The sequence below is a fragment of the Heteronotia binoei genome, chromosome 6 (assembly GCF_032191835.1).
Source record: "Heteronotia binoei isolate CCM8104 ecotype False Entrance Well chromosome 6, APGP_CSIRO_Hbin_v1, whole genome shotgun sequence".
Classification (NCBI taxonomy): domain Eukaryota; kingdom Metazoa; phylum Chordata; class Lepidosauria; order Squamata; family Gekkonidae; genus Heteronotia; species Heteronotia binoei.
In genome coordinates this window covers 49,763,335-49,787,104 of record NC_083228.1, presented here as the reverse complement: position 1 = coordinate 49,787,104, position 23,770 = coordinate 49,763,335, and the positions used below count along the sequence as shown (strand labels likewise).

Below are 23,770 nucleotides of genomic sequence, written 5' to 3'. Positions count from 1 at the left end.
AGATTGACAACAGGCTGGCAAAGGCAAACCGTGCCTTTGGCCGACTGCACAAAAGAGTGTGGAGCAACAAGCATCTGAAAAAAGGCACAAAGATCAATGTTTACAAAGCGGTTGTGATGACAACCCTCATCTACGGCTCTGAATCGTGGGTTTTATACCGTCATCACCTGCGACTCCTTGAGCGCTTTCATCAGCGCTGCCTTCGCACCATCCTCAACATCCACTGGAGTGACTTTGTGACCAACACTGAAGTACTCAAGCGGGCGGAGGTTACCAGCATCGAGGCACTGCTATTGAAGACACAGCTGCGCTGGGCAGGGCATATTTCTAGGATGGAAAACCACCGCCTTCCCAAGATTGCTCTGTATGGCGAACTCTCCACCGGTCATCGAAATAGAGGTGCACCAAATAAGAGGTACAAGGACTCCTTGAAGAAATCCCTTGGCACCTGTCGCATCAACCATCACCAGTGGTCTGACCTAGCCTCAGATCGCAAAGCATGGAGGCACACCATCCACCAGGCTGTCTCTTCTTTTGAGAACGCACGCATAGCTGGTCTTGAGGACAAAAGGAGATTGAGGAAGAATCGCACTGCTACAGCACCAACCCTAAATCAGACTTTTCCCTGCAGCCACTGTGGCCGGACCTGCCTGTCCCGCATTGGTCTTGTCAGCCACCAGCGAGCCTGCAGCAGACGTGGACTATTGCACCCTTCTTAAATCTTCGTTCGCGAAGCCAAGCCGAGAGAGTTTTTATAAATGCTGTGCTACATCATTTTCTTCGGCAAATTTCCATTAGTCAATTAATTTTTGTAAATTGAGTATATTATAGCTCTTCATAACTAATCAAAGGTATTTAACAGTGCAATCCTGCATGGAGTTACTCCAGTTTAAGCCCTTTGAAATCAATGAGCTTAGACTGGAGTTGCTTTGTATAATATTACACTGTAAGTGTCGTTGGTCATCTTAATTTCTTAAGTGTTTCCATGTGCCATTGCATACTATACCAGCAAAAGTGAAATATATATATGAACCTGTGTAATACAGGAATAGGTGACGCCCAGATTTTTTCATTAAACCACATCCCAGTGGTTAGCCATTCTGCTAATTCCAGAAATAGAAGTTAAAATCAAAAGGTGAAATTTTTGCTGTTTCAGTAAGAAACCACCCTCCCTTACTTAATCATAATCTACCAGAATTTAGATTGTATGCTGTTACTACTGTCAAATTTAATACTGTGGAAGTTACATGTATTAAAGATGTTCTAACACTGATTTTATTTTCTGTGTTTATTTATTGCTTTTCAATATGTGTTCTCAACTTTTTTTGCATTCAGAGGTTTAAAAATTACTTATTTCATTTATACCCTGCCTTTCTCCCCAGTGGGGACTCAAAGTCATTCTCCTTTCCTCCATTTTATTAGCACAACAACCTTGTCAAGTACTTTATCTTGAAAGTGTGTGTGACTGGTCCAAGGTTGTCAGCAGCATCCATGGCATTGTGGGAATGTGAATATGGTTCACCTAGATACTAGTCCAGAACTCATAACCACTATATCGCACTGGCTCTCAATTGACTTTCATAATGTTTTTACAAATCAACCTTTGTGTTTTAACCATCTTAAAATAGCATTGGTTATGCATGAAGCTTGATCCGAGTGTGGTGAGGAACATCTGTCTGCTGCCTTCTCTCCCTCTGAAGCTTAATCCAAGCACGTTAGAGGAATGCTGGGTTTCTGCTTTCTGTCCTTCTGATGGCCTCCATATTATCATATCTTACCTTATTCATTCTCTAATTCCAGATTCAGCAAATGAGATTATAATTTTCTTATTCTTATCATCAAACAACTTTATCACACTGTAGTCTTGCATGTAATGGAGGCAGACCAATTTTACATGTCAGAGTCAAATTCCTACCATTTGGCTAGAAAGTGTTATATTGTGGCTTGAGGTATCTTTGCTATTGTTCCTAGCACTTTTTTGAAACCCATCCTTTCCTTTGTACGTAATGGTACCAGTCCATACAAGATGTATGCTTAACACTGGGTAGTTAGCAAGTGGCCATAGACTCTCTTACTTGCATCATGATTTAGCTAAACTGTTGAAACCATGGTGTCAGTTAATGCTTCCTTCTTATTTACGTTGGTTATCGGAACATACAAGAGATTTTCAGAAGAAAAGCAACTTGTGTTTTAAGAATTACAGCAGAGCTTTTGACTGTGTGGATCATAGAAAGTTAACATTGGTTTTAAAAAAATTGGGTGTCCATATCTTATAGTTGTACTCTGGACAAGAAGGTACTGTTAGGACAGAATATGGAGAAACAGAATGGTTTCCAGTTGGCAAAAGGTGTTAGACAAGGATGTACTTTATCTCCCTATCTGTTCAATCTGTATGCAGAACATATCATAAAGAAAAGCTGGTTTAGAAATAGGTGAAGGTGGAGTGAGAATTGGTGAAAGGTAAGTTAACAGTGCAGATGACATCACATTACTGGCTGAAAACAGTGAAGATTTGAAATGACTACTGCTGGCGGTTAAAGCAGAAAGTGCCAAAGCAAGAGAAAAAAGTAATGACTGAACATCAAGAGAGAGAAAAAGTAATGACTGAACATCAAGAGAAAAAAGTAATGACTAACAAGGAATTACACCTCCTTAAGGTTGACAATGGAGAAATTAATTTTTTTTTAAAGATTTTAAATTCTGTGTCCCATCATCAGCCAAAAGGAAGACTGCAACCAAGCAGAAAGAAATTGAGATTGGGAAGGGCAGACATGAGGGAGCTAGAAAAGATCCTTAAGGGTAAGGATACGTTACTGGCAACAATTCATACCATAGCAAACCATGTATGGGTGTGAAAGTTGGACAATGAAGAAAGCAGCCACTTTCACATAATTATTCCCTTCTTGCTGCCAGTGATCTAGTTGATTCTGTGTGGGACAGATTAATCTCTCAGCTAATACTTTTTCTTTTTGCCATTCTCACACTGCTCATTCATGTTTAGAAAAGACTGATTTGCCGGAACAACATGTATTCTGTATGCTTCCATTTGCTTATTTAGCCTGACATTTTCCTCACATCATCTTACTGATTCACTGAGTAAATCATTGCTTTACTCCCACAAGGCACTTTGTTTCCAGTATCATTCCCTGATGAAATGTGCCTTTTGTACATTTGGCATTTCTGCAAAATATCCCTTCTGTTATCCAAAACTATTTCCCCCCCCTTCAAGAATTTGTAACGCTGTTTTGTATTTTCCTCCCAGGAATCTGTAATGCTTTTTTGTGATTCAGTAGTTTCTTTAGAAGGCTATAAGGAGTCCCCCCCCTTTGACCTAGCAATGTTAGGGCCTTAGTAAAATCACCATACTTGAATTCTTCTGTCACCCATAAATTCATGACATCCATATGGAATCTTCCTACTTGTTCATGTTGCATCTTATTAACATATTTATTTATTGTGATTTATATCCCATCCTACCCCACAAGTGGGTCCAAATCACAACCATTACTTTATGTTCCAACCCTCAAAAACCTTTGGTTGTTCTCCTGGAGAAAACGATGACTTCAGAGGGCAGACTTCATCATATACCAAATATTCTAGGTGAAATTTCTCTTCAGATTTCCCCTCCTCCATAGGCACTGCCCCCAAATCTCTAGGAACTTCCCAGGCAGGAGTTGACAAGCCTAGAAAAGACTGAGCAAGCTCAGACTAGTGATCTATACTTATTATCTTTGGTTGATGGAGTTACAAAACCCAGTTCTCTCTCAGTGCAATTCCAGAATCTTGAAGATTTTTTTTATTTTACTTATGATAAAATAACCAGCAAGTATGTGCCATATAAATCGCTATTGACGTTGAACGCTGCTCTGCACTCTGTGGACATAGTCAAGATAGGAGATAAATAATTTATGTAAAAGTGGGCCATTCTTGAAGAAATGTAAAATTCAGAGAGAGCAGCCTGTGAGCAGTGGCATATTATTGCAAGACCTATGAGTGCTAAATTTGCTCCCAAGCCTGCCACATTTTTTTTTTAATGCACATGGGGAAAATGTGAGTGTGAAATCACCTGTTTTATTAGACTGTGCTTTGAGTACTAGACATCTGAAAAGAAGGTACACTTGCTTATTGTTTACTTATCTTTCTTGATAAACCATTGTCTTAAATGTTGGGGCCTGTATTGTGGCATCATGATGTATATATCATATAACAACTCAAGGTTCTTTACATATATCAGTTTGATTTATTACTAGGGTAATGTGAATTGAAAATGTGTCCTTGATCAGTTGTAGTTTATTTTCTTTTGGAGCTCTTCTTGAATAATAATATCTGGAAAAATTACTGTACCTTTTAAAATAATATTCTCCAAGCCAGTAGTGCTTAACTATCCCAAAGAGATAGGAAAATACTGTAGAGCATTGATATTTGGAATGAAGAGACCCCAAATGTACAGGAGTTGAAAAAACACAGTTATATAGAAAAGGATTTCACTTTAATCCACAAATTAAGGCTGCTATCCTGTATGCAGTTAACAAATACACAGGCACATTGATTTGCACAGATAATTAATTGAAGAATTATAGCCTGTGAATTTTAATAACTGTGTCTTTTATTTGCGTGGGAAGACCAGAGCATACTAATAACTCCAGCTTCTGCAGCATTTCTAGCAGGTTGATAGTGAAAACTGTATAATGATAACATGGGCACCAAGAAAAATAGCAATAAGCTTAATATATGAGCAAGAGCTCTCTGTTTATGGTCCTACACACAAGTCTGAGTACTTTGTTCCTATGGAAAGCAAGAGTGGTTATGCATGTATAATCATGCAGAATTATAGTGGCCAATAGCGAGCACACATGGAGCTTGGTTTTAACCACTGAAAAATTCTTGTGTCTGGCTATGAAATCAAATAATATTTTAAACCCTTAAAATAGCTTGAAATAAAATGTAATGGTTTAGGCTTTAGGTGCCCAACTAGCTTTGCACTAAAACCTGGTTTGTTTGTTTTTAGTTCTGTTTTGATTTACCTATTGTACAGTAGTTGTTTTTATTAAAAATGTGTAAGCCTAGCTTGAAAAGGTTTAGTGCACTAGCTTCAACACTGTGTAGAAAATTGATTAACCCTTCTCCATTTTTAATGCTGCTGAGTTGAAAATGCAGTAGATAAACACCTTAAGTTTCCTTTGACAAAATGATTCATAACTGTTCTGATATTCCGATTGTCCTGTGAAGGGGGACCCCTGAATAATTAATGAATACCCCTATAATAATAAATGAAAATATGTTTTTGCCTTCAAAAAGGGTGTCTGATGCAATGTGTTAGAAGCAGACAGCCTTCAGTGGGTGCGGATTCACAGATGTGTATTGGATAACAGACAGGCCTCTCTGAGAAGCTTCTTGCTAAAGCTGATAATGCAGGGGGACAAGAGGAATGGAAAAATACAAGAAGGTGGGGCATGTTGAGTAGATAAGCCTGGGAGGCTTGCCTGCTTGTTTTGGGTGTGAATAAAAACGGTCTGAATGAGAATGATTTTAACTTATGGCCAGCTAAGTTCTGCCTTGATATCAAAGTAAATTCGTTTCATACCAGCAATGTGTGCGGACACCGTTATTTCTCTGCTTCACCTGCTCATTCAGTGATTTTTTTTTGGATTGATGTCAGAAATGCCTGTACTGTGTTGTTTCCAAGTTTCCACTACTTAATAACTGAGCCCAGTTTGTTATTGAGGTGGTGTGTGTGGTCTCATTTGATGATACAGAGATCAGGGGGAAATTATGTTCTACTAACTTGCAGGTTTTGCTTTTGAGGACTGGTGATATGCCTATGGCACCTGGTAGGCAGTTAGAGCTCTCTAATGTAGATTTTCCCAATTTTAGAGTGAGCATCAGAGGAGTCATAATGAAAAATATGTGGGCACTATGTTTTTATATCTTAGGCTCACCAAATACCATCCTTCTTTTGTTTTGAGTCTATTCTTGTGTTTCCTGAACATCATGAATACTATTTCTGTACCATTTATTGCCATTCTGTTCTCACAACATTTGAACTAGATCAATGATGTAGGATAAGAGATTTTTACTTCCCATGTCAGCCTTGCCTTTTCCTTGAGGCAGGGACAGCTGGTATAGGAAGCGACTGAATTACCTGAATTTCATCGAATGCCCACGAGTTCTTGTATTGTGAGAAAGGGAGGAAGAAGTACTTTTCTCCCTTTCTCACAATACAAGAACTCATGGGCATTCGATGAAATTGCTGAGCAGACAGGTTAAAACGGATAAAAGGAAGTACTTCTTCCCCCAAAGGGTGATTAACATGTGGAATTCACTGCCACAGGAGGTGGTGGCGGCCACAAGCTTAGCCACCTTCAAGAGGGGTTTAGATAAAAATATGGAGCAGAGGTCCATCAGTGGCTATTAGCCACAGTGTGTGTGTGTGTGTGTGTGTGTGTGTGTATATATATATATATATATATATATATATATATATATATATTAGAAAAATTTTTACCACTGTGTGACACAGAGTGTTGGACTGGATGGGCCATTGGCCTGATCTAACATGGCTTCTCTTATGTTCTTACCTGCCTTTCCCTATAAGATCCTCTGAAAGGTGTTTCTGTGTGACAGCCATACTACTCAGAAATGGACTCTAAATTTCTCTTTATTAATGAGCTAGAGCCAGGGGTCATTTTGTAGAAAAATAGGTGGTGGGGCTTATTAGCATAACTCATTAGCATATGCCACCCTGCCTCCCAGCTGAAAGCAACCTGATGCAAGAAAAGAGAGCCCCGGGCAAGCAAGGCCTGCACTTCTGTGAGCTCCTTCTGAATCTGAGGTGTTGAAGAGTGCATCCATTATATCTCCTGGTCATGCCAACTGAGTTCAGAAAAGGGTGTGAGAATTAATTAATTACCATATGGCAGTGTATGTAGTATTGCCAGGACATCCTAAGATTGTCTGGCAGCCAGAAGTTCTAGCTCTTTTAGCATTATGCACCACTGGGTGGTAAGCTAGACTTATTTTTAAGGCAAGATATGTTTCAGAGGTAGTTTACCATTGCCTGTCACAACTCTGGTATTCCTTGGAGGTTGCCCACCCAAATATTAGCCAGGGCCAACTCCGCTTGGCTTCTGAGATCTGACGAGATCAGGCTAGCTTGGGCTATCCAGGTCAGGGCATGCTGTAAGAAGAACTTGAGACACTGTCATTTCTTAGCGGATTAAGAATCTGTTGGGTATATTTGATATCAATAACCTGCAAAACTTATTTGTGGATCTCTGCGTTTGACATTCAGAACAAAGAGGCTGCTGACTCTGCAGTTCTTGAGTAAGGTTTTTTTTAATTCCTCTCAACACACACCCCTGGTGTTGCAGAAAAAATACTGAGGAAAGCTCCCTTTAAACATTGTAGCTGAAAATTAACTAAATGGCCTTCAAGTGGCAGAGTAGGAATGAATTGCAGTGTGCTTGTCCATGTTTTAATACTGTGTAATTGCTTTTGCTTTTTTCCCTCTCCTTCCCACGAAACACTATTGTATTGCACTCAAAGAAAGGCTCTTCTTTCTTCATTGATTTAATATTTCTATTGATTAAGACAGCCAAGGAAGAACTACTGTAAGGATACTGTCCACAAATGGCAGCAATGACTGAATAACTTACAGTGCATTTCCTTTGATTAACGCATGTAAAAGGTTCTAATTCTGACATGAATCGAAAATGCACAAGGAGCATAGGGAACGCTCATGGACCTTATGGTTATTATCAAGCTGAGATATTCTCATTTTCATTTCTCATTCGAAAGACATTTCTCACATTGCCCATCCCTACAACACTAATTCCTTCTTGACAGTAGGGCTTCACCTTGCACATGCTACTTTCTTGCCTTCACCATGTCAGGTTCCCTGACAATTGAGTCAGGATGTCAAATGGTTATGCTGTATTGGGGGTATTCACTCATTCAGTCAGTTTCATTCCTTGTATTATCTTGCATTGCATACCAGTATATCTGTACTAAGTAGGCATTTTTCATATTGCTCAAACGTGTATCTAATTGAGCATATGTTGACATTTTGCTTGCTGTAACTTTCTCAAAATGCGCAGGAGGGAAAACATTGCCAGTGAAACTCTGATCTGGTAGCCATGGCAGCATCTGAGTTTGACCAGACGATCTGGAGCATCCAACAAAGACTCTCTATGCTGTGTTCTTAACCCTGGGAACCTGACAGGGACTGGCTTTCATTTGTGCACCTTTTTGCTTGGTATATTATTGGTTCTGTTTGTAAGTTACTTTATTCTCGGCAATGGCCTTGTGGCATGAAGGTCCATTGCTCTGTATTGATCCTGAATAAACTACTGACTATATGTGCTGAATTGACTGGCACCAATTTCTCACTAGGCTTGTTCTGGTCCTGGGGCCCTTTCCCCCCCAGCGCTTCTGTCCGATTTCACACAAGTTGCCATGGGGCTGCGACTTGCCCTGCCTCTTAGCTGCAGCAGCAATCAAATAAATCAAAACCACTCCGTGAAAAATATATTTACAAAATGTGATTCATACAAGAAAAGAAGTGCCTTTCAGCAACCTCATCATTTTACGTACCGCATGTGCATATATAATTTGAATGTATTTATTATTTTCAGTCAATCGGCTCAAGGTGCTTTATTGCGCATTTCTTTCCACGTACACATTGTACCATTCTGTACGTTTGTACTTGGTTTTATGTTTTTGTTTGATGGGGTTTCTCTTTTTTTGCTTTGTAGTCCGGTGACAATTGTGCTCAGTGTCTAGCTACTATAGTATCTACTTATAATTAATGGGCATCCTATGTTGTAAGCTAGGATTGCTAACTCTTTAAATCAAGGGTGTCAAACATGCAGCCTGGGGGCTGAATCAGGCCCCCGGAGGGCTCTTATCAGGCTTGCACTCAACTGGATGTCATCTGCTTCCTTCTCCCTCTCTCTTGCTTCCTTCTGTATAACAGCTTACTTTGCAAAGGCTTGCTGAATCACATAGGAGCTACAGAGCAAAACCTCTATTTTCTCCATAGGCTGAGGCTCCTCTCTTGGGGAGGAAGGAGAGGAAGCAGAGCTTGCTTTGCCAGGCTCTCTCAATCACACAGCAGAGCTACTGAGCCAGCCAAGCCTCTCTTCCTTCTATTGTCCGAGGCTCCTCCCCCTCCTGGTCCCCTTGCCCAGTTCCTTGGGTCCTATGGGAGAAATACAAAGAAAGCACCTTTAAGACCAATGTTTGTGTGTGTGTGTGTATAATTGTGTTTGTCTGTGTCCTTTATAAAGTGTATATCTCTGCTACCTAATCTTAAATAGGAACACACATGGCCCATTCCGACAAGGCTTCATTTATGTCAGATCCATCCCTCATAACAGATGAATTCGACAACCCTGCTTTAAAACTGTAAAGTTAAGTGAGATCCAAGGGTGAAGCCTTCATGTTCTTGAGGCAGAAACTATAGGAAATGGTGCATTCATCTCATCTGAACAATTTACACTGGTGCTTACCATTCACTACCACCAGTTAGTATTCTCCATATATATAATCTCAAAAGATCCTGACACAAATTAGACTGTAACAGTTCCATAATGAGAAAGCAGGGAATATATTTTTTGTATATTGACTCAATAAAAGATCACAAACTTTTGTTACAGAAAACATTTATGTGTTTTAAAGATGGGAAGCACTGAAGCTGTCTGGTCCCATGAATGAAGAATAAATTCATTGCAGAGAACTTAAAGCACTTGTAGAGCAGATCATTCAAGAAAATGAGCCAAGCTGGCAGATGTCCCACACACGCAATCAGCCATTGTTTGTTGCCTCATATGGTCTCTGAGCCAGTTTGGCATAGTGGTTAAGTGTGCGGACTCTTATCTGGGAGAACCGGGTTTGATTCCCCACTCCTCCACATGCACCTGCTGGAATGGCCTTGGGTTAGTCATAGCTCTGGCAGAGGTTGTCCTTGAAAGGGCAGCTGCTGTGAGAGCCCTCTCAGCTCACCCACCTCACAGGGTGTCTGTTGTGGGGGGAGAAGATATAGGAGATTGTAAGCTGCTCTGAGTCTCTGGTTCAGAGAGAAGGGCGGGGTATAAATCTGCAGTCTTCTTCTTCTTCTCTGGCTATTCTGCTGATGGGTTGGCTATTCACTCAAGCTCACAACCTCTGCATTTCTGTTGTGTATGACCAGCCTAGATGCTGGCTGGAGCCAGCCAGCAGTGTTACTGCTGGTACTTAAGCTGAGCTGTGATTACCTTTACCTTCTCTGACAACTGGGGAAGAAGCCACAAAGCTAGATATTTACGTGCCTCATCTGCTTATCTGTCTACCATATTAGCAGCATTGTGCTGGTTCTCCTAGGATCAGGCATGTAGATATCATCGTTATCCAACCGTAACATGTGGCTTTGCACAAATACAGTTGGTGTAGTGGTTAAGAGTACAGACTGTAATCTGAGAGAACAAGGTTTGATTCCCCACTCCTTTACATGCAGCTGCTGGTGTGACCTTGGGTTAGTCACAAGTTCTCTCAGAGCTGTTCTCTCAAGAGCAGTTCTCAGAAGAGCTCCCTCAGCTGCACCTACCTCACAGGATGTCTGTTGCAGGTAGGGGAAGGGAAAGAAGACTGTAAACTGCTCTTAGACTCCAAGTGAAGGGTGGTGTATAAATCCTATCTCCTCCTCCTCCTCTTCTTCTCCCCACCTCCATTGGTTTCAAGAACAAGAGAAGCAATACTGGTGTTAAAACTGATTTCTGCAATTGACAGCTAACTCTGTAATGCTTTCAAAGACAATGTTTTAGTTACTACAACTCAACTACAACTCAGATAATGTTTTAGTTACTACAACTCTGTAGTACTGCCACACCTAAAAACGAGTCAGGTGTAAGTCAGCATTCATTGTTCAGTGAGTATTCTGATATTCAGAATTTAGAGGCGAAGAATGAATATTTGTTACTCTACAGTATTATGCTAGAATGTTATGATGAGATTGAGAATTTCTTATGAGTTTATTTAGAATATGTATGTATGTAGTATCTGGATGTGTCCAAACAAGGCTTTTTTTGTAGAAAAAGCCTAACAGGAACTCATTTGCATATTAGGCCACACAACCTGACGCTAAGCCAGCCAGAACTGTGTTCCTGTGCATTCCTGCTCAAAAAAAGCCTTGTGTCCAAGAATATGTGGTTTGTAATCCTGAATTAGCAGCCAGCCCCCTGTTATTCGAAGAATGTTTCTTATTGTCATTGTTTCTATCTTTGCAAATAATTGTGTACTTGGAACTTCATTTTCTATGCATGGAGAGTGATACTTTTTTTTCATGTTTGTAATCAACATTCTTGATAATTAAATATCTTAAGTGATATCTACTGTTGCCCTGGCTTAGATGCAGCTTCATATCTTGAGGCTCTCTTAATGACAAAAACATAATGAGCTTGTGATAGAAAAAATACAGAGAACATTTTGTTAACACCAAAAGTAGTTGTCCAGCGTATCTCTCTCTTGTGTCTCATGTTATGTAAATGTTGTGAGGTTTTCTGGCTGTGCACATGAGCATATTATCTGATTTAAAAAGTGAGGTAAACACTATTTCTCTTTAAAACAAATTTAGTTTTAGCCCAGTCTGAGTACTCTGATAACTGTTTCTCTTTAAACACTAGTAACTTAAACCATTAGGAAAGTAAGTGTACACTTCGGTCATAGTGCCAAAGACTTCAGTTGAATCCAGTTAAGAAAATAGATTATCTTTATTCTGTGATCCATTGGCTTGGAGAAGGGACAAAAGATCTGAGGGAAAAGGAAGTATTTCTACAAGCACAGGAAGATTTGTCAACCTGTTACAAATTTTACTTTAAAAGAGCAGTGATACTCAGTGGCTTGGGAGCCACACTTGGCTCTTTTACATGCCACCTGTAGCTCTTTTGAACAGCACTTCCCAGTATAATACCTGCCGCATGTTCCAGGAAAAAGGGCATTGTTTTTGCCCAGTAGAGCCTGTGGGTGACAGGTGGTTCCCACCTCAAAACAACTGCTGGCAGAGGAACTAAAGGACAGGTAAGCCCTCCCCAAACTGTCACCCTTATGCCATGGATGCAAGTAAAGGGCCCATCCTCTCCCACAGGAGACCTCTTGGTATCCTTTGTTGGTGTGGCAGAAGAAAATGGCTGAAAAAGGAATGGTGCAATGTCGCTTATAGTGACTATCCCTTCAGTGTCATCACATTGCCAATGTGATACTTTAGGGTTTGAACAAAATGCTATGGTTTTACCATAGAGTTTTTTTTGAATTCTGGGAGTTTTCATTGGCAATGTGCTGTCACTTTTCAGTATTCACTGAAAGGTACAGTACAGTGTCAACATTTATCCCCATATCCACCCCCTCCATCCCCCCCATTCTACAATTCCCCCTTCTCTGCATCCTTTGTACTTTCATCCCAGCGCTAACACAGCTGCTAGAATGAAAGCAAGGTAGCTACAGCAGAGTGACAGTGATTTTACTTCCATTTCTTCACAGCCAGCTTGCTCCCCTCTGTGCCTTGGCATTCTCTCACCTCAACTATTGTGCTTCATGCTGAGGAGAGAGTGAGAAGGCAGGAAGAAAGTCTAAGGTTCAGCAATGATGGAGAAAGACCATCCCTGTATGCTCAGAGGTACCTAGGTAATGAATAAGGGTATAGTTGCACATATAATATTAATAGTTATCTACATGTATGTTGAAGGGGGTGGCATACAGGAGTCATGTGGCCCTTTTGGTTGATGATAAATGTGAATATTGCCACATTCTGTGAGCCTTGGAGCAAGTAAGCACTGCCTTAGAAGATTTATTTTATTTTGCTTCATTCATATCCAAAGTGCCTCACATTGTTACCTTCTCCATTTTCTTCTCACAACTCTGTAAGGTAGATTAGGCTGAGAGTATGTGGCTAGCCCAAAGTCATCTAACAAGAGTGGAATTTTTACCTGACATACCCCAGATCCTAGTTTGACATCACATTGACTCTGAAGGAAAAAGCAATAGAATCAATAATTATTGAGTCTAAGGACAATGTAATACATCTTTTTCATTTCATGATAATTGTCAGTAGATATTTAAATTTGGTGAAGTGCTGTCTGAATTTTGAAATAAAGGATACTGGGTCAGCATCTGGTGAATGTAACTGGGGGTTGGGAAGATGGAGTTTGAGGACAAAGAAATCTCAGGTGGTCTGCTTTTTGGCTTTTAAAAATATCAGCAGGTATCTTCTTGTCCTGCGTAAATAGTTATGTTTACACAAAGCCCCACAGTGGTTAAAATCTAAGTGGCACCCCACTTGTGAGTCCTGCTTCCTAATTTTATATGTGTTTGGGGCAGGCTGTGTTTTTCCAGTGGTATGGAAAATACAGTGTGCATCCAGACATCACAAACAGTGCTCTGTTCATGACTGGCACAATCTCAGTCTGCTGCCAGGCTTGTGTGCTCCCTCCTGCCTCTCCTTGCATGCAGAGCATGATTAAAGTTGTCTTGGCCTCAGAAGGCTTCAATCAAACTCCAGTTTATCATGACACCCAAATGTAGGTGCCTGGGCAAATTATTTTGTTCTGTTTTGTTTCTTCACCCATAAGCCAGGATTCTAACCAAACTTCAGTTTGCTCAGATACTTGCCTTTGGACGTCACAGCAAATTGGAGATTAATTTAAGGTTCCTGAAACCAAGAAGCCTTCAGATACTCTTTGGGTACAATGGGAGGAGGAAGGGAGCATAGACACATAATAATAAGCCAAGATTGTGTCTGTTTCAATGTCTCAGTTTGGCTACATTCTCTATATGCTTGCAGACCCTCTCTGTTGTTTCTTCCAGGGCATTCAAAGCAAATGCATGTGATCTAACCAGATGAACCCTGGCTCTGATTTTAGCCGCTTTCCCGTGAATTCAGATGTTCTCTTTTGCCCTTGCAGGCCAACATAAGATCAAATTCATTCCTGAGATGGTGGGGCCCATGTTAGAAATGACACTGATCCCTGAAACTGAACTTAGAAAAGCTACTATTCCAATCTTCTTTGATATGATGCAGTGTGAGTTTCATTCTACCCGGAGCTTCCAGATGGTAAGAAAAATTTAATTTTAAAATATAAACATTGTTTCCACAGTTTCCTTGAGATTGACATTTTCAGTACCAGTCAGGTTTGCTCAATTTGTGCCCCACATGGTGACCCATAGGAACTACACTACACTACACCACACACACACACTCATTTTGATGCCTGCCTACACAGCATAACAGAAACGAGCATTTGAATGGTGTGCCCCAAGTTGTGACAGCCAAGGGTAAATATCCATTTGTCCCACAGCATAGCATAAATGAACATGGATAATTCACATTTATACCACAGCTGGATCTTTAAAATATAATAAGTTGAATGATGGTACCTGTGACTCTTTGGTAGGTAAACTGTTGGATACATTATGGTCTGTCTGAAACAATTAACCTCCTATGTTCCATATATACCTTAGTATTTACTTTGCTGTGTCTAGAAAGGTTGAAAGTTATACTTTGAATGAAAAGTTTCTTGTACTGAATGTTTTGTGAGACTGTTGCAGCAGCAATGTTCTGCACCAAATTTAAAGGAGGGTTAAATCTAAGGGCAGATGCAAACTGAGACTCACAACACATTGTCTGATTTTTGGCACATGTAACATCACAAGCCATGTAAAGTTGTGTTAGCACAGAACATCTGCATATAGCCTTAATCACGTGACTCCTCCCAGTATGCTTAAACCCAAGAATACCATGCACGAACTACCTTGCCGTGTAAAACTGTCTAGCCCAGGATTTTGTTTTCAAGATTGATCAGCAAGCAGAACCGGATCTACATGTTTTTTGAGTGGGAGCAAAATTTAAAAATGGCACCCACTTATGGGCCATTCTACCTTATGGTCCCATAGAATACAATGGACTCCATACCCAATTTGGCGCCCCACCCTCCGCTGGTGCTCAGGGCAAGCACTCCCCTCTGCCACCCCCACATCCGGCCCTGTCAGCAAGTTGTCCCTACAGGCTCACATGTAAACATCCTTTCCCTGTGGTTCTTCCCCAGCATCTGGAACCCAGAGGTACATTGCCTCTGTACACATAATTTTTATTTCAGCCATCATGGCAAACAGCTATGAATTAACCTAATTATTTTGAAGCCACCTAAGATAGTTGCTATCACTGCACATTGTGATAATGAATTCCATCAAATGAAAATGTCTTTTGTGAAAAATTACTTTCTTATACCTGCTTCCCAGCACTAAGTGGGGAAAGTTTTCTTATGAATTAGCAACTGTATAAATTTGCAATATCTAACATCCTCCTGTTTATCCATCTTGTGTCATATAAAAAAAATGTGGCATGTTTCTAAAGGCCAAAAAATAGGGGGGAAATTGTACAGGCAGTAAAACAAACAAATGAATAATACACATGATTGCTAACACCATACTACTGATGCAAATAAAGCACCCCTAGGTAGAGTTCTGTTATGAAAAGCAGGTAATTTAGTTGGGACTGCCAGCAAAAAGGAACAAAGAATCTTTTTTTATTGAATTCTTGAGGTTGACAGTAAATTGTAATATCAATGAGGCAACAGTCTCTCTTATCTGGTTGGCAGTGAGTGTTTTAACTTTTGTTTTTCCCAGAATCTGAAAATTTATAATTGCTACTTACAATGCAGAACATGGTTCCCGTAAGCATCATAAAAAAATTAGAAGCCCTAATTAACTGAGCACTCAAATCTCAAGTCATGTTGGGTGGCATGTGGATACTGGTGTGCAAAAGTGTGCTGAACAGCAAGAAACTTTTACTTCTTTTGGGAGGTGCAAGCCAGCTGGAGTAGAATGATCATTTAAATCTGGCTTTTAACAGTACCTAACATCCCACTGTCCTCAGTGAATGTCTTGCACAATTAATGGACTTTGATGAATGTGACAGACTTAAAGGAATTTAGAGATGTTAACATCATACCTTCTGCTGAAGAGGTGTTAACACGAATTTCTAATAAGGATCTCAGCTCAGTGTCTTCCTTCTGGCCTTTGTAGCAAAGGATAAGTATAGCTCTGCCATGTGGACTGTGACAAATGCACTGCTCTATTATAACTATGATTATTGAGTGACACACAAACAATTCCATTTGTATGCTTTTGAATAGCTTCTGATTGAGATGTTTCATTTGGAAAATGAATTGGAAATCATTGGCAAAGAGAAATATTTTACCCCCCCACTAGATTTGCAGCTCTCAAAAGCAACACTGTTTGTGATGCATCTTGTTACATCAAAACATAAGGATTTTTTAAAAAGCCATGCTGCAATAATGTCTAACCATGATGGAACCAATTATGGATCTGCCACTAGCGATAAGATGTAGAAAAGGAAAGCAAATTGTAGAACAGCAGTCTCATACCTATTTATTTTTATTTCACAGCTGAGTTTTACTTAATATTCTGGCATGTTATTTTACATATTTAGAGCTAACCTGTTTAGTATTATGCAATTCATCTTTATGCTCTTCTAAAAAAATCAAGAAACCGAGGTGTTACAGCTGGGGGGTGCTCTTACTAGTCAGCCCAGCTCTGTCATGTATTAAGGTTCATGTGTTAACTTTAAATGCAGTCTCCAAGCTGCCAGCTGGCTTGGCTTGTAAAAGGGATTTAGAAGAAGAAGAAGAAGATATTGGATTTATATCCCACCCTCCACTCCGAAGAGTCTCAGAGCGGCTCACAATCTCCTTTACCTTCCTCTTCCACAACAGACACCCTGTGAGGTGGGTGGGGCTGGAGAGGACTCTCACAGCAGCTGCCCTTTCAAGGACAACCTCTGCCAGAGCTATGGCTGACCCAAGGCCATGCTAGCAGGTGCAAGTGGAGGAGTGGGGAATCAAACCCGGTTCTCCCAGATAAGAGTCTGCGCACTTAACCACTACACCAAACTGGCTCTCCAAATGTCTTTCCATGCTGGGCAACGGGGGTGTGGGGGCTTCAGAAGCCACACAATATGTGTAAAAGATCCACATGTGGCTCCTGAGCTGCAGTTTGGTCACCCTTGAACTAGCCCATAATGCCTTTCTGCTTACTAGACAATGTTCTCAGTGCTTACAGTCTCAGTTCTCAGAATTCCCAGCAGCAGTAAATTCTTCTTAGCATGTTCAGAAATATTTAAGAGTATCCAGGCCATACAAATGAAGCCATGTACTGTTGAAGTCCTTTCTTGCTGCTGCTTATGTGGTTATAATGGAAATTTTGCAAAATGGAAGACTGCATAGTGGTGGAGAGTGCTGGCACCAAAGCAGAGTGTTACAAGGTGGGACCAAATTTTGGAACAGCTTGGGCTCAGCTTATAATGGCTCATTTTCCAAACCGGGAGACTTTTTTGGGGGGAATCCAAATTTTCATACCATTAGCAGACAGTAAAAACTCTTGCTAGTATCATTCATTATTGTTAGCTAATTTAAGTTCACCACTATCTTTTCTGGTCTATACCAAGCTAGCAAACAAATCATGTAAAGAGAGCAGGAGGTTTATCTGGCAAAGTAGCACCCCCATCATAGAATCCTTTGGTGTTTCCTCCATTCGGAAGTAGTGCAATTGGCAACCTCTGATCTGTTTCCCATATAGTAACAACAGTCGGTTCATGCTGGCAGATCAGATTTTCGATTATAATCACAAAACCATAAGCAGTTAATATGTACATTTTAAGAAGATACCACGTTTACTTCATTTGGTCTTGCAAAGGAAACCAATATGGCTGTAGCATCCTTAAGCAGAATTTCATGCAATTTGCATTTAGTTTTCACATGACTGGCAGATTTGAGTGTCATCAGAATGTCAAACGTCTTTTATGACAAATAAATCCCATCTCCATATACTGTGTAAATAATCAGCCAGGGAATAATTTCTCTGGTATGTGTCACAGGCAGCAGTCCTGGGTTTTGTATCTCATTAAAGGATCTGTGAAGATTTGTGGCTTTCTTGTTTACAGTATTCCTTTTAAATTACCGCTTGGCATGCCCTTGCACTACAGGCTGCTCCTCTCAGATTGCACTGCAAGGGGTGGCTTGGATTATCCATCCTCCTCCTCTAATTTTAATTTCCTTTCTACAACAAGCACATACATTATACTTATGAATTGCATTGCCTCATTGGGGGCACAGAAGGCCAAACAATATTTTTGAAGTTGCATTTTAATCTGTTTTTATGCCTTTTTCAGTTTGTACTATCTTTCCAGAGTTAACTTTCTAAAACAGCAAAAGCATAAATTATTGTATGGGGCACACAAAGGTCATAAGCAAATGTACAATCATTTGGTAGCCTTGTGGCAGTCTTTATATTTTGCAAAGGAAAATATCAGTTGATGTTGATATCTTCTGGTTGAAGGGTTATAAAGCTGGAACTCCCTTAGGTAGACATATAGCCACAGGTAGTAGTGGCACGGTTTGCCACTCTCGTCCATAGCATTCTGTGCCACTATCCTAGCTCTATTCTCTTCATCCATCCCCAATATTTCTCTGCTTTCCAGTTTTTTTGGCAACCCCAGTAACAGCCTAAAGAAAATGTGCAAGTGTGTTTAATCTATATTGGCATATTCAGGGCACTGAATTTTGGGATCCATACTGAAGAAAGAGTAAGAAGCAGAAGGTAGGGTTAGGTAGTATAGATGAAGAGGCAGGGTTGTGCAAACTTCACTTAGATTTCACTGTGATTTTTCACCATCATATTGACTATCATCTTGCAGGTATACTTATAAATGTCACATAAAGTGCCAAGTTGACAACCACCATTTGTAGATTTTGGAAAGAGTTTCTACAGAGTATATGAAGGTGTCAAGAGACTGCATTGTGGTTAAAAAATGGATATGTGGAATTGCTGGAACAATGACTTCAGTACTGTTCATTTGCTCACAAATGACATGTGAATACATTCCATTTGGATGACTATGACTTGCTGGGTATATGACTGAATTCTTCCAGTGAAGTTAAGGACGTGATATAACATGTTGTGACTTTATCTTTATTTTGTTAGTGTTCTATCCCCATTTCACTTACCAATCGTTTAAACTGTATGGGTGAATTTTGGCAGTTGCAAGTTTTTCTGGCCTCCAAAGATTTAATTCTCATCAAGGAATGACAACCAGGATCTGAAAAGAATACTCTTGCATGGTGGAATGCCTGTGCTTCATGAGTAGAATGTCACTAGAATATATACTAGAGTTAAATCTTTTTTTGTAAGTGTTCTCTGCTGAATAGTTGCTGAAATGTATATGTTTTATTATCATGTATTTATTGTCCCTCATAGTAGGAGTGCATATGTTTGCCATATAATTTCATTGCTTGTACTATCTGTAGCATTGCATTTGTAAATTGTTGATTGTGTTGTCATCCCTTTATACCACCCCGGTGCTGTAAAAGAAGCGTTAACATCTTTTCAGCTTTGACTGTATGCTCATGTAGAGTCTCCTTTGCATTGCCAGAGTACTCTTAAGCAATATCAATTTAAATGATTCCTGCCTCTGATGTATATACTGTCTCAATGACAAGTGAGCCCCAAATGTCTAATAATTTTGAATTATGTACATCAGATATATTTGCATAATTTATTATGACATGAACATTTCATGCTTTATTAGAATTTAAAGGGCTTTTCCAGCAGGGGGACTGGTGGTCAAAAGAAAGGCGGGGTTAGAGGCGCAGGGTGAAAACTGTGGGTTGTTATTATATGTAAGAAAAGGGACATGGTGGGCATGGAAGGGCACTGGAAGCTACAGGGACTAATGAATTTCTCCATTTAGATCAGCAGCAGCATGTACATCTCCTGAGGCATCTTGACCTTTGGTAGACATTTCTTTCATGCTTTTAAGGTTTTCCTTTGCATATATACATTTTTAAAGCTGAAACAAGTTGTTTGCAGCTTCTTTATTACCATGCCTGCTTTCTTATGATCAAAGTCATAGATATCCTAATTAAAATTCCCCAGATGTATAAAGATGCAGGTTTACTTTTTCTAATTCATTCTTATAACAGAAGGATAATATTTATTTTCTTAAATTCTGACCAAGGAGGGAGACTGACAAATGGAATCTTCCATCTAGTCTCACAGTGAACGCAAGCAAGTACAATTGTCAGTAATACTTCAAAGGCCTTCTGAGAGGAGTGTTATTAATAGATAACGCAGAAGGAAATCTGACTGGTAGAGATTTGGCCAATTACCTTGTTTGTTTAGTATCGAATATATCAAACTGTCACAAAAGGAGGAGGGTGTCTTCAATTTTTTTTTTTTAACTTTGCAACTGCTCGTCAAGAGTGTCTCTGTGTGTGTCTGTGTCTGTGTTTGTGCTAGAAAGAATATGTCATCGATAACTCATGGCTTCAGTTACTTGTCATCATGGTGACGCCACCACTCAATTTCAAATGCTTCAGCTAGAGAAAAAAACATTTTTTCATCGTTGTGATCATGTTACACCCCTCTCTTTAAGTCCCATTATTAGCTCTTTTCTGCTTCAGCTTCCAAATGACTTTGAAGCTATCTATTAGATGTGTTCTGAGGTGAGCCAACTTAGCCAATCCAAATAGATGTTAGCATGCTCATCCAGCTGAATGATGCAATTGGCAGAACAGCCTAAGGTGTTATATATCATCAGTAATGGGGCTTTCAGATGGCTTGCATTTGTTGCTATTATAATAATTGCAAAGGACATTGTGTGCTCTGCTCTGAATGTTACTCTCCACCTTTTATTCCTGTAATCAGCCATCTTATTTAGATGTTTAAAAAAGAAATTGCCTAAGCTTCGTTTAACAACATAGCCAAATATTTCCTAAATTGGAAGATCTTTATAGGGTATAGCAGATCATTATGCTTAGCTTCATGTCAGAGATCTTATACCATTAAAAGTCAATCAAGCTTAAAAACAATGGTTAACCATCTCATTTTGAGCTTCAGTGAGTCTATGACCCATTGATTTGTACAGTAATAAAATGAAATATTTTTTCTGTGTTGATTTATATCTTTTTGTTTAATTATAGTTTGAAAATGAGATCATCACAAAGTTGGATCATGAAGTGGAAGGAGGCCGAGGAGATGAACAGTATAAAGTGTTGTTTGAAAAAATGTAAGTGTTGTTGAGCAGTGGGATTTGTGCTGAAACAGTTGAGAGAGTTAGCAGCTATGCAATAATATACTTTGCAGCCTAGCAATAATTAAAATATGTTAATGATTGAAATATTTAAAATTACACCTAGGTTGAGGGCTTGCTTCGAAGTGTGATTAACAAGTTTTTGTTGTTTTTGGATTTTTTTTTGTAACTATTTTTTCAGTCTCCTGGAGCATTGCAGAAAACATAAGTATCTTGCCAAAACTGGTGAAACTTTTGTTAAACTTGTGGTTCGACTGATGGAGAGACTTCTAGATTACAGAACTATTATGCATGATGAAAACAAAGAGAATCGCATGAGCTGTACTGTCAATGTGTTGGTGAGTAAGAGGAAGTATGGAAGGGGCTACATTTAGAATGGATGGAGAATGTTTAAATGTAATCAGTAAGATCCTGCTGAAAAACACAGATGTTACAGTTTTGATTATGTTGTTAGAAAATAAGAACAACATAATTTAAAGAGTAGAGTCATAAAATTAGAGGCACAGAATTTAAATAGGTAAAATAGAAATGTTGTCTTTATCCTGCTGTAGAGAAAATGCTCATAAATTAATAATTATTTGTAGGGTTTTTTATCTTCTCTTAACTTTGAAGGACTATGGCCGTATATATTTTATCATCTGTATTCCCTATGCAGAAGAATGCCATACGGTGTATCTATCTATAACCAACTTTTTTGAGATTGTCTCATTTCATTCTTCCACACAATATCCAGATCTAATTTCATTTTCCTGATAATGAACTAGAGCAGTGGCCCCTAACCTTTTTGGCACCAGGGACCGGTTTTGTGGAAGACAGTTTTTCCACAGACCAGTGGGAGTGGGGGTGCTGGAGTTTTTGCTGCCCCAGGCTGTCCGCATGCCCACACTCTGTTCCTGCCCCCCCCCCATGGGGATCTTTAAATAAGGAGCAGACAAAGGTCTCTGCCTCACTCCACAGCCCAGCTGCTAACAAGCCACGGACCAGTACCGGTCCATGGTCTGGGTGTTGGGGATCCCTGAACTAGAGGATGATATGCTCAAAACTGTATAATTAATTTATTGATTATTTGATATTTTGAATCCTCACTAGTTTACATGGTTTGAATCCTCACTAGTTTACATGATGGGACAACTTCAGAAATTGTGAAAGTATGTAAGGTTGGCTTGTTTTTATATCATAAATGTTTTATAGCTTCTACGCCTATTCCTTAATCCACCTGGATTAGGTCTGTTCCTGGAATTTGAATAAATTCAGGTTATCATTTAAAACATAGAGAACTATCAATTACACAGGAGACAGTTTCTTTGCTGAACTTTATAGTTGTTAAATATCCAACATCATTACAATGTTAAAGCTGACTTTTTTTTGTAGTAGGCATTCCTTTGCGAATTAGACCACACACCCCTGATGTAGCCAATCCTCCAGGAGTTTACAGGGCTCTTAGTACAGGGCCTACTGTAAGATCCGGGAGAATTGGCTACATCAGAGGGGGTGTAGCCTAATATGCAAAGGAGTCCTTGCTACAAAAAAAAGCCCTGGTGAAAGTGCACTTTAACTCTTGCAGTATGAATATATGAAGCCACCTTATACTGAATCAGACCTTTGGTCCATCAAAGTCAGTATTGTCTACTCAGACTGACAGCAGCTCTTCAGGGTCTCAAGCTGAGGTTTTTCATGCCTACCTGCCTGGACCCTTTTTAGTTGGAGATGCCGGGGATTGAACCTGGGACCTTCTGCTTACCAAGCAGATGCTCTACCACTGAGCCACCGTCTCTCCCCAATTAGAGAATTACTGCAAGGTTTCTGGTAAATTATGCAATTTCAGCTTCTGGCAAACAGCTCAGCTGTTTTAAGCATGGTGATTGCATTATTAAAATATTGTTCTTAAATACTAATCCTTTTTGTTTTTAATTTTTTGTTCTAATCTCCTCATCAATGTGATACTTTTATAAGAGCTAGGCATTGTACTCTGCCTTTGATATATTTGGTTCTCTATTTTTGACAAAACCAACCTCCTCATGATGTGACTGAATGTTCTTACATTATTTTGACTATTAAAAAGCAGCTACTGGTGAGGGTGGGCTGTTAAAGATTAAGAATGTGGCCCTGAGAAGGGGAGATGCACCATTTCTTTAGTTAGTAAAGGGACAAGGCAGACTGATAAATTTACTTGTGTTTCAGTACAGTTCTAAAGAAAAAAAATTCCATATTGAATAATATATTCCAAGTATGTATAAACTGATAAAATAAGTAATCTCTTATTTTAGCCCAAAGTGTACAGCCTACTGGCTATAAATGGTAGCTCACCAGAGGCTCAGTAAACTACCTACTTTTTATTGGGATGAGTTTGCCAAGCATCTGGCAAATTACAGCCAATTGCTAGAAGATATTGGATTTATATCCCGCCCTATACTCTGAATCTCAGAGTCGCAGAGCAGTCACAATCTCCTTTATCTCCTCCCCCACAACAGACACCCTGTGAGGTAGGTGGGGCTAAGAGAGCTCTTACAGCAGCTGCCGTTTCAAGGACAACTCCTAAAAAGGCTATGGCTGACCCAAGGCAATTCCAGCAGGTGCAAGTGAAGAGTAGGGAATCAAACCCGGTTCTCTCAGATAAGAGCCTACACACTTAACCAC

General features: G+C 39.7%; 1 protein-coding gene across 2 annotated transcripts in view; it reads left to right on the top strand.

The window, feature by feature from the left end:
* DOCK1 (dedicator of cytokinesis 1) overlaps positions 1–23,770 on the top strand; it is a 550,707-nt gene that overhangs the window by 422,420 nt on the left and 104,517 nt on the right. For both annotated transcript variants that reach the window (XM_060241424.1, XM_060241423.1), the window contains exons 33-35: positions 13,932–14,080; positions 21,024–21,109; positions 21,315–21,471. In XM_060241424.1, the coding sequence (XP_060097407.1) occupies positions 13,932–14,080; positions 21,024–21,109; positions 21,315–21,471 (392 nt within the window). The remainder of the gene's footprint in view (positions 1–13,931; positions 14,081–21,023; positions 21,110–21,314; positions 21,472–23,770) is intronic.